Source organism: Merops nubicus, unplaced genomic scaffold (genome assembly GCF_000691845.1).
Source record: "Merops nubicus isolate BGI_N331 unplaced genomic scaffold, ASM69184v1 scaffold15537, whole genome shotgun sequence".
NCBI classification, from domain to species: Eukaryota; Metazoa; Chordata; class Aves; order Coraciiformes; family Meropidae; genus Merops; species Merops nubicus.
Window position 1 is genome coordinate 1 of NW_008622446.1, and position 12,088 is coordinate 12,088.

General features: G+C 40.8%; 1 protein-coding gene across 1 annotated transcript in view; it reads right to left on the reverse strand.

The window, feature by feature from the left end:
* Window positions 1-29: 29 nt before the first annotated feature.
* Window positions 30-12,088, reverse strand: part of MAGI1 (membrane associated guanylate kinase, WW and PDZ domain containing 1) — a 75,507-nt gene continuing 63,448 nt past the window's right edge. The window contains 7 exon segments of the mRNA XM_008944793.1: window positions 30-525; window positions 2,145-2,233; window positions 4,225-4,363; window positions 5,487-5,630; window positions 6,624-6,684; window positions 6,804-6,894; window positions 11,768-11,971. Coding sequence (XP_008943041.1) covers window positions 469-525; window positions 2,145-2,233; window positions 4,225-4,363; window positions 5,487-5,630; window positions 6,624-6,684; window positions 6,804-6,894; window positions 11,768-11,971 — 785 coding nt within the window. The 3' untranslated portion in view covers window positions 30-468.

Here is a 12,088-nt window from a genome sequence, read left to right on the forward strand (position 1 = left end):
GCCGGTCGAGGGAGTTCTCTCTTCTCTTGTCGGGGGACCTCCTCGGCTCCGTGAGTCTCTCCAGCGACCGCCGGCGCCGGCTGGGCGACCGCTCCCTGCGCCGCTCGGGAGAGAGGTCTCTCCTCCTCTCGTGTCGCTCCCGCCTCTCCAGGGTGTTGTCAGCGCTCCTCGTCCCTTCCCGCCGCTTTTCGGGAGACCTCCTCTTCTGCCCGTTCACCACCGCCCTCTCCGGCTGCCTCTCGTGCCTCTTCTCCGGCGACCTCTCTGTCCTCCTGCCTGGCACGTGGTCGTTGGTTTTAGAAGTCCCATTCCAAGTGTGGTGTTCGTTGGGATGTCTGCTAAACTCTCTGCTGCCTTTCAGGTCTCTAACGTAAGTCCGCTTGTCCCCATGTTGTGATGATTTGTGAAGGTCTGGTGGATAACTGGACTCCGATGATGGGTGCTGCCGTCGGTCGGATGGCACGGGTTTCATTTCCGATACATTTTGTGAACCTGTGGCGGGACTGTTCCTGTCACTGCTGGGGGCTGAAAGAAAATAACAGCAAAGCGTTTGGTACCGATGGCTTCCGCGGCGCCGTGACACCACTTATCACTCCTCAGACTTCATTAGTGACAAAAACAAACAAGTGTTAAAGCAGTCAGTGAAAGCTAACCGAAGCTTTGGTTAATTTAACCGTCAACAACGAGAGTTACAGGTTAGTACTGGTGCTGCTCTGTTCGTTAGCTGTGTTTTGGTCCGAGCCGATAGCATCTTTGTGCTCTTCTGGTCATGGGGTATTTTATGTTTTCCCCAAGCCCAATTCATAATATTTCAGTTACACTACTTTCTTTCCAGTGAGGGGGGTTGTGGAAATAATATTGTAGTTTGGGTTGTTGGCTGTTTTGGTAGGTTTTTTTCTTTTTTTTTCTTTTTTTAAATTTTCCAATAAAAAGGGCCTTTAGGAAATGATTTTTTTTTTTTCTTATAAGTCTTTTGAAAGAACTGCCTTCCAGGTGTGGGAGGCCTTATTTCAAATAGCAGAAAATGTACAGAAAATAGAATTGATTATTAAGTTTTCACCTTGTAAAATAACATTTGGAAGGTGTGAGAATAGGACTGTAATCGTGTAATTTCCATTTCGTTTAAGACATTACTTAATCTCACTTAGTACCATGTTACGAAAAGTCCTAGAGTAGATTTTGGTTTTGCCACAATGATTTGAACAACGATGACAGAAGTTATGACTTTTTCATATCAAAGCAATGGAAAGATATTGTAATATGTAGGATGGCTTTGATTAAAACCTAATCTCCAACTCATTATTCTTAACGTAGTATTTCAGGTAACATACAGCTGAGCTGCCTCTGTGAGACAAACTGCAAAACAGAAGAAATAAATTAACCCCCAAACTAAAAACCAACCCCGCGCTGTAGCTAAGCTATAATTACTCAACACCATTTATAACGGATGTTTATGAATGATTCATTAAAGACATAGCAAACATTAAAGTAGCTGCACTGACTTAACACGAGTGTTTTCTTTGCTTACTGCATTCTTTTTTAAAAGTAGCTCCTGCATGGCAGCTCGGCTGGCATTAGCCACGCTTCCTGCAGGCTTCCTGAGATGCTCGTACCGAGACATCCACCAAGAGGTGGACTGCCCTGATGACAACAACTGAAAACCCTCACAAACACTTGCAGGGACAGATTTTTTTTTTTTTCTGGTTTTCTCCTTTTTGCCTTCCCTCCCCCAAGCCAAATACTCCTCGTGCTCATTCTTCCTGCCATCATGCCAAGCGTCTCCCACTTGAGGGCATTTCCACTCCCTAGCTTGGGAGGGTTGGTGTGTGCATGGGCCATGGTTTTTGTGACGTCCAGGCGAAACCCTTGTTGTGACTCACATGTGTGCATTTTTGCTTATCAGCTTTTTCAAGGCAGCAGCTTGGGGACCACATTTCCATAGCTGTAAGCACGTGGCTTGTAGCAACTTGGCTACCGCACAAGGTACGAGCGAGGTTTAAACGTGTCCTGTGGTGTACTTAGAATTCAGGGGACACAGGGTGCTCAGAATGGATTGCTGTACATATAAAATATAGCGAAGCGGAAAGCAATGTGAGGGAATTAGGCCACAGCACAAACACCTAATATTGATTTTAGCTACAAACCGTAGTTTGATTATGGCCCATAAGGTAGAAGCAAGACTCCCCGAGCTTGTCATTTCTCATACATGCAGCGATATTAGGAGGTATCATCGCTGAGGAAGGAAGAGCCCAGCACCAAGAAAAGTAAGAGAAAGAGAAAGAGAAAAGTAGAAAATTTAGATTCCCTATAATAAAGATGAAAGAAAGAAAAATCTTCATATCTTATCTTAGAATAAAGAAAGTTTATTTTTTCCAGTCAGATTGTCTAGGCTTCACCCAAATATAAGGCTGCAAAGACAGCAAGTTGTTATTATCGTGACATAAAGAGACATCTAAGAGGTGATTCAATAACCCAGACAACGAGAGCATCCATTCTAAAAGACAGCTGGAACAGCGACACAGAATGTCATAGAAAAAACATTAACAATCAAACAACAACGAAAAATAAAGTCCACCAGAGACCACAACATTAAAAATAAGTACAAAACTCATTACAAAAATATACAGCCTCATAGAGAAGCACGTTCCAATCGAGTCAGAAAAATATTGGAACTTAACATTATTAGAGGAACCATTTGCGACTGCAGCGAACAGAACGAAGAGAGGAAGGAGTCCCAAATGTTACAAGGATAATCTTTACAGTAGTGCAACCCCTGTATATTAAATCCTTGCTTAGAGAGTGATTGTTTAGTGGTTTTGCATTAGCCAAAAGAAAACTGGTGGTGGATTTCCATCCTCAGTGCAACAGACATATGCTTTGAGAAGTGAAGCACTTAATTTACAGGGTATTAATGCAGTCTAGCATATGATACAGTACTGTACATCCAAAGGAGTATAGGAAAAGACAAAAGTAGAAAGAACATTACAGAATTTCAGTGCCATCATTGAACCTTCTGGTGTGCTATTTATATTACAGAAGTGTAAACCCACAACTTCTCTTTCATATTGTTAAACACTTCAATTGTTTGTTGGTTATACTCTGAATTGGTCATTTTAGGTTGAATAATGAGCAGAGTGAGCAGAAACTCTCAAACGCGGTACAGTAAATGAAAAGAAAATCTAGTTCATAAATTGTGCAGAAGGGTTTTGTTTCTGGTTTCAGGACATGGAGTGAATGATAAACACAGAACTGACTCACACAGAAATAACCCAAATACGGGGAGAAAAGTATAAAGGACATCCCTTCAATCATCAGTTTCTATAGAAACCTCAAAAGACCTTTGGTTGGGAGTAGCCCTCCATCGAGGGCACAATATTTGACAATTATCTCAAATAAATAAGACATAATTATAATATTAAATAGTGTGCTAAGTTAAGCCACCCAGCAATCCAACCTCCGGGGGAAGAAAAGGAAATCTAATGCAACTCTTAGTAAGAAACAAGGACTGAATGTTTCCCCCAAGACAGAGACAAGAGCACCTTTTCATAACCTCCTCACCTTTTCAGACCTCACAAATTAACTAGTTAAAACCAGTAGACAGTTGAAGGGGGGAGAGAAAAGGGCTCAGGAGGCCAAATCAATATATTTTTGCAGTAAAGCTTTTTTTTTTTTTCTTCTTCTTCTTCTTTTTCTTAAATAACTTTATAAATATTTACATAAATATTAAGGGAAGGCAAAAATCTCATAAGCCATCTTGGTATTCATGTCTATGAATACAGAAAGGAACTAAGAGAAAAACCTAACAAAAAAAATTACTGCTTCAGAATAACACCTCAGGATCCCAGTTTTTGCATTGATCAGAAGTAGAAGCCTATTTAAAACAGCAATTCAGCCGCTGAGAAACAGTTTGGCACAGTTCAATGACATTCCTTGTTTGGCTGGACAAGACAATAAGGTTTGTTTTGTTTTGTTTTCCTCTCTGATCACCAAAAATACTGCTATGATGATCTTGCCTTACACTGCGCCCCAAGTCCATGGAAGCAAGCAAAGGATGAAATGTGTAGAAAATTCAGCACAAGCGAGGCAATTAACCATATGTTGCAAAGGTTGGTAAGACACTGGTGAGAAAGGAAAATAAAAAAGAATTCCCGCTTCAGATCTTGAGACAAATCATTCATGGAGTGATGCCAGGGAAGAAAGGAATGTTTTCATAGTTTGACCCACCATATTCTGGGACAGAGCCATCTCCACGTTTCAGAAACAGGCGGACCCTGCGGCCACCGTTTTTAATCAGTTCAATGGCCCGAGCATGCTTCATGTTTTTGGTAGTTTCTCCGTTGATCTCTAAGATTTCATCACCAATCTGCCAATGTAATAAAAGAACAGTCTAACATTAGATACAAGCCCCCACAAAGGTCACCATCAGCACACCACAATACAACAGCCACAGCAAAGCCAGAGCAACAACTATGCAGCAGGTGATGCCAAATCCTTCCAGTCCACAAAAATCAGTGTGCATGGGCCATGAAGACAGAAGGAAAAGCTTGAGGTACTAAAATATTTAATTGCTGTTAGCTAATTGGTGTTTTTTTTTTATGTTGATTATTTGTAAACACTTCAGTCAAAGCGGTTGTTTGTTTTACAGTCTGCTGTAACTGGGATGTTCAAATAGCTTTTTTCACTTGAATATAGATGCCTACCATGAAGCAGCAAAGCTGCTTTTGTAAATATAATCATTTATCAGGATAGGGAAACAGGGCTTGGGGCAGCTTGTCAAAGCATTGACTTCCACAAGGCAGTACCGACTTATTTTCATCAGCAAAAAATTTGGACCTATAAATCTACCCCTAGCAAAAGAATTTTTAAAATGTCCTTCACATGATATATCTGGAGAAGAAAAAGACATATGCAGTAAAGTTATAATGCATTCTCTAACTAAGGAGTATGTGAAACTTGGTAATTTAATTTTTCTGTAGGCACTTTATAACATATGCCTTGTTATATAAGGCTACTGTTTTATGATTTAGCTGATATCTGAAGTTTACAGTTAATACTAATCAAAATCCACATTATAATTTCATAACTCACAGGTCAATGTAGATGCTCTCTCCCCTCTAGCAGAGGAGAGGATCAGGTGGGACTCCCTGATACTCTATTCACGGCTGCAGCTTTAAACGACCTGACAAAGATTGTGGCTATTACATTTTCACTGCTTGTCTACCTCTGTCAGGCTTTAAATGTCAGATTATGTATTAGAATTTGGAAACCAGGGTTTGGAACAAGGGGGTGAAGTCTCCCAGTGCACACACGCTGCTATAGACTGTGTACACAGAGTGACAGGAGCCATTGACAGAAGTAAACGGGAACCACTGCTCCTTTAGGTTAACATCTTGTTTTCCACACACAGCAGAAGACATGCCTTTAAGGCAGAGAAATCAGCTTAATGCAAGGGAAAGTGTTTGTTTTTAAAATCTCTTTGCACATACCCTCATCTTCCCACATCTCTCAGCTGGACCATCCTCAGCTAGCCGCAGCACGTACAGATCCATGTTATACTCCCGGCCACCTCGCAGGCTGAAGCCAAACCCTTTGGCTCCTCTTTCCAGCTCAACAGTGTAAAAATCTTGGTCCTGCTGGAGGGAAGACAACATATGCACAGTTGAGCAGAAAGTTAAACACTGCTCGACCCTCATTTTGAAATTATTCAACCAATAAAGACTATTAAAGAAATTCAGTTGAGTTGTCACACACAGGCTGGGATTTCCTGCTTCCTCAGATCCCACTGTGCAATTTGGAAGTTCCAGTGGTGGTCTGCAAAGGGTCGTTTGAACAAATGGGCTTGGCCACGTCCCATGCCTTTTTAGGTGCCTCTGTTACACAGCAACTCCCATGCCTAGGGCAGAAAGGCAGATCTCTGGAGGGTGGTTAGCATTCTACCAGCTGCAAAGCAAGGCTAGGGCAACCTCACCTCCAGTGCCAGGCTTTACTTAAATCTCTAATGATACCTGGGGTAAGTCTGTGCCATGGTGCTGGCTTTTCCTTCTTGTTACCACCCCAATTACTCCTTTGCTATAAGCTCAGAAGCATGTGGATTGTTTTTCACACAATCTGTTAGTGCAGGCATGTTTTCAAGTCCCTAATGGAAGAGGTTACTTCTGGGATGGCCAGTGGCAATGAAAGTTAACAGTGAGATCAATAATGTCTCTAACAAGATGCCATCTGTGAAAGCTGGAACACTCCAGCTATTGCCCCTTCAAATTTTCCTCTTGTTTGTCCTCTGAATTTATCACTTCCACACAACAGTACTTTCTGGAGAGGCCCCTCAAAATATATAATTCATTAAACAGACACATAAATTATTAGTTGTAAAAATGTTAGCTTTGTTTTTTTTCCTTTTTTACCTCCCTTTAAGTCTTGATGAGAATGTGTTGGAAATGTTTCTCAGCTGAAACAACAGCAACACATATTAAGAAACTGATCAGCAAATTCCTCTTTCTTCAGCAAACAGAATGAGGGAGAACAGCTTCTCAGTGGGAATTTTCAAGGGAAATATTTGAATACAGATCTCAAGCAGATTGGAAACCGTCTGTGGTAAACAAAACAATTAGAAAGGTATTCCTTACCTGTGCTGCTTGGGGTGCTTTGAAATCAAACTGGGATTCCTGCTTTGGTTTGGTGTTGCTCCTGCTGTAACGAGTAAGAGAAAGAGGGAGAGAGGAGAAATACAGCTCACGGGATGTGAAGATGATCAAGAAGTAACCTATGAGAGAGCATGGCAACATGCTCAAAGAAAACAATCTGACCTGGTCTCCTGGGGTATTTGCTGAGGAGTATGAGTGGTTGTAATTGTAGCAATTTTTTCTGCATTGGTCAATAAAGTAGCATTGGAGGATTCTGCAAAATAAATTTTTTTTCATTATGAGGGAAGACCATTGGCTAGTCACTGAAAGAAAAAAAGTTTAGTAAAGACATTTCACCATTATGTTTTTTTTAAGGAACTTCAGATTTGTTCAAATTACTTAAATCCAAAAATTAAGAGCATAAAGTCTAAGCTAAGTGGAAAATAAAAAAAAAAGAAATCTGGATTAGAAACACTCAGATCAAAGACTGCTATGTAGAGGAAGGGCTGAAGAATGTTTTCTGTTGTTTAACGACATGAATTCCAATCATTAAAGTCTCCATATATGGTAGGTTGGCTGGATTAATTTTATAGTGGCAATAACTATTCCATGGATTATAAGCTTATCAGTGCTTCCTCCATCAGAAACTGCAATCTTCAGAAGGATTGAGATGTGGCTTTTTTCTAATACCTCACAAGGTGATCTTGAATGTGGCTAAAACCCAAACTTACTGAAATCCATCTTTGAAAGAAAATCCACTGCTGCCTGAGCACTTAAAGCTGCAGGTAGGGACGTGGAACCCCCTGTACTAAATGCATCAGCAGCTCTGGGTACCAGTTACAAAAGGGCTCACCAAGAGAATACAGAGAGCAGGATTAACTTCAAAACTAAGTTTATCCCATGGTAAAGGGCTCTCAGCCCAAGATCAGCTTGTGTAAATGCCATATTTTTCTACGGTTCTCTCTCCTGCTTCACAAAACTGGGAAAGGAGTTCCTGTAGATATAACTGAAAAGTCACTATCTGGGTGTCCCTTACAGTGTGGCATGGTAAAATGGTCCCCTTGTCATTTTGGAGCTTTATCATAGCCTTCATTAAGACCAGGGTTAACTCAGAACAAAATTTTGCCTAAAATTAAGGTCATGTCAATGTCATTAGCCAAATACTGGAAACAGGTTTGGAGGAAACCTGGAACCCTTGCATATTAAGGTCAGTACATTTTCCCAAAATGCATATTGTATCAACCCTGAACTGGCACTAACACTGAAGAGTTTCAAATTTTTAACTGCTCTGAAAGTCTGCAGTTCCTGAAAACACCTTTCCCCTCACACAGGAGTTTCAGTTCAGAGGAAGAGATGGTGGTACATGCTTAACCACTCAAAAGGTTGGACAGTTACATATGGAGACTGATGGGCATAGCCAATAGAAACACCCATTCCTGAGACATGGCATTTCCAGCTAAAGTCACTGCAGTAGCAGGTACTCAGTGCTTTATGGAACAGTTCTGCAAACAGAAGACCCCCACGTTGTGCCTATACCCATTCCATCTCGGAAAGAACCACAGACTGCAAGGAACTACAAAATAACTGGCCATGAACCACTTTTCAAGGTCAAAATCTAAAATGAATACACAATCACTGGTTAAAATGATGTGCCTTGTTCCCTGACTGAACTTCTCCAGTTCCAATCTCACTTAAAAGAAGCCACCTTGAGACAACAGCAATGAAATCCATGTGGAAACATCTGGCTCTCCAACATAAAGTTATGAGGTCTTCTACCTTACTCTTGTTCACCTCTTAAGCTCCAGGCATCCATTAATTTATTTGACTATAGAGAAATCTGCCATTATTAAACAGAGTCCAGCTGCAATAGAAAATTGCAGAAATGGGAGGGGTTTTGCCTGAATTAGGGAGAGGTGGTGGTCATGGGCTTACTTGGTCCTGGGGACATATTTTATTTCATGGATTTATTTTAATTGTGGAGAAATCTAGGTGAGGTGAAGGTTTTTCTTTTCTTGTCTGTAGCTAGTGCATGTCAAGGGAAACTCAGAAAAAGAAAAAAAAAAAAGAATCATTTAAACAGATGGGTGTAAAGAGAGCACAGCTCTGCCTGCAGCTCTGTGCCCAAGTTAACATGCCCAAACCTTCAGCATATGGAGCCTTAACATCTTCCAGACCAGAGCTGGCTCATGCCCAGTGGCTCAGAGAGCAAGAGGGGTTCCCGGGTCTGCCTCCACCTCTCAGGGTAGGCATGACCAAAACGTACCCTTGTGAGGGTCACAAGGTACATCCTTGTGAGGATGTGCCACAGGCTTGTGCAAGCAGGTGATGTCCTCTATGTGTGATTACACTGTTGGATTTTAAGAAATAATTCTGTGTATTTTGTAAAGATGCTTTGATTCTAAAATAGGTGTCCAATGTAAGAAGGCCCCAAAACATAGCTAAGTGTTCTGTATTCAGAACAAAAGCCTCTGAACTCCTCCACAAATATTTGGAGATCAGATGAAGATGGGCTTCAAAGAGAATCCAAGATCCCTACCCTTTAGTAGGTCACACTAAGAATACCAAGTAAAGCAACACCACATCTTTGGTACAGATGTATCTTCACACCACTGTACTGCATCTATCTTTAGCCCACCCTATCCCACGAGCCAGGAGTTCTGCATAATTTTGCTAAGATTTAGCCACTGGTTCAGGACGTGTGCCAGCCACCATGCAAAACTGGAACAGAACACAAATACAGCAAAAATTATCTCTGGTAGAATTACAATTGAACTTTCTAAATCCTACATGTTTCATCCATTCCTTGCCCTGTTCTGCCCTAGAACACTCAGGCACCAATTAAATACCCAATCTCAGCTTGTCATTTTTCAGCTCTCTATATCCTTGCATCAACTGGTAGCACGTTAAAGCATCGTAATCTCATTGCAGATATGCTCCTGCAGTGGTCTGTGGCAATGAGTTCGTGCAAGATTCACTACAAAGCAAAACCCCCTGGTGTTTTTAATAATGTTAGAAGAGATTAGCAGTGTGAGTTTATCGTGAGTCTTAGGATGAGCCTTAGTTTCATGTTTATCTAAGAAGTACAACTTCTGATTTATGCTTTCTCATCCCCCCCTTAAATACACTGTTAGACCATTTATATTTACCGAAAAGCACCCAAAAGTCAACAAAAAGACAACAACAAATCACCAAAAGCACCCAAAGACAACAAAAAGAAAACAACATTGAGACCAATTTCTTAAATCTCATGGGGTTTACAAAAAAACTCTCTGATTTTGAAAGTGTTTGGTCTTACTGGTTTTTGGAAATTAACTGCAGGTAATACCATGGCAAGTTGGCAATCTGACTTGAAGTTTCAAAGGGGCAGTAAATAAAGGCTGGAAGCCTGCATTGCTATGGGAGAGAGGAGTTGATTCCTTCCTTAAATTACAGCTTTCCACCTTCTCTAGGAATACGTGATGTGAGCCCCAGGTACAGGTTTCCCTTCTAACCTAACCTTCTAATTTAACATGGTATTTCGTACATCTATTTGCGTGAACAAGGCTCATGTCAGGAGGCTATATTCGTCTTAAAAAATTCTTAAATCATTCAAAAGTGATGCATTTCTTAGGTATTTCAGCCTTAAATATATATATATATATTTATTTATTCAAAGATTTGGCTTCCTTCATTTTGATCAAATACCCAAATACAGGTAATGAACAATTCTTCCCTTTTTCTCCCAGTTTACCTTCTAAAACTGGCACACACAGGCCAGCTCAGACATTAGCCTGATTCACAACCATTTTATTATTCATGAACACTCAACTTGCTGGAAGCAGCAAAGGATCATACACCATTTGACCTGGTAGCCACTGGACAGTAGCCAAATAAAACCTTTATACAAAACATACCATCTTGAACAGAAATAATTTGTGACTAGATCATTTCTCATCCTGGCCTATTTTTATTCTATAATTAAACAGCACAGCCATGCTCTGTGGGGTAATCAAATCCATTTTTCAGATTAGAAAGTACAAGAGTTAGTAACTACTGGATGCTTCTCACTGGAAACCACATCATGTACCTTCTTCATTGTACTTTACAGGTACTAGTTTCAATTCAGCCATACCTTCTCAACCTTTCTTTCAAAACTCATCACATTTTCTCTATATTTACCTTGGTGTAAAGAATACCCTGTGCAACTCTAAGAAGTGCTCACTAGCACTGCATCTGAGCCATCAACTCTTGCAGCCGTGGATTCAGATTAAAAAGATATCTGCCTAATGAGGTTTTACTATGAACCTGTCCTTTGCAGAGCAGGACAATGAACAAATAAAATACTCAGAATTTAGAACCACAGCAATTTTAGTTCTCCTACAGACATTTTACAGATGTTTCTGTTCTGCTCCTATTTGGTATTACAACTAGAGATCAATTTAACATCACATATATGACACAAATCCTTATTTCTATTAAACAGTTCAGTGCTCTGAAACCAGTAGCAAGTGTCAGCATATTTTAAGGGATCCTGCATGTTCCCTCTAATCTGAAACAGTGAGATTCTGTCTAGGGTAACTCTTAAAACAATCAGCTGCAAGCACGCAGCAGCTCCAGAGCCATCACTGTTTAACAAAGTCATTTCAAAAGCCACTGTGCTCGCTCCCAAAGCAACTTAGCCAGAATAAAAACAAATCTTCCTTTCAACAGCTTAAAACATGACTAAATGTTTATCCCTTTCTGTGATCTCCTTACGCTATAGCCTGCTTGTGTATATACAGAGCTTCAGGAATACCACATGTTAATATGTGATTCCCAAATATTCTAAAGCTGCATTATTAACTTAAGAATCAAATCAAAGTGTACTGAGGTATACATCAAATTTACAGAAGATAATTTTAAGGAGATACATGGAGGAACATGAGAGAATGGAATATTTTTATTTCAATGTAGAATCAGCAGCTCCCTGTTTAAAATCAGAACTCCCATTTCTAAAGAAAGAAATGAAAAATAAAGCTATGTAAGCCTCACCACCTCCTGCACCACTAATACCCTGAGCTGGAGTGGAGTCGAGTCCTCCACGCCTTCACGGCTTCGGCTGACGCAAAATCCCCCGGAACAAAACCAAGGAGAGGGTGAGGTAAGACAGCAGGAAAGAGATACTTTACCATCTCCTGGAATGATGCGCAGGGTGACGGTGTTTCCCGCTTCCTTAATGAGGTTGACGATGTCTGAATGCGACTTGTTGGTGATGGAGCACCCATTGACGGCCAAGATCCGATCGCCTACTTTCAGCTTGCCACAGCGGTCGGCGGGACTCCCTTCAATTATCCGACCTATTTTGTGAGGCATGGCCACACATGCATTTCCCGCTTTTGTATCGGTTTGGGGGTTTTTGTTGGGTTTTGGTATTGGTTTGGTTTTTAATTGTTTACATACGTGGGAATATGGTGAAGGGGAAAAGGAGAAAAAGGGTTGAAAAGGGAAAG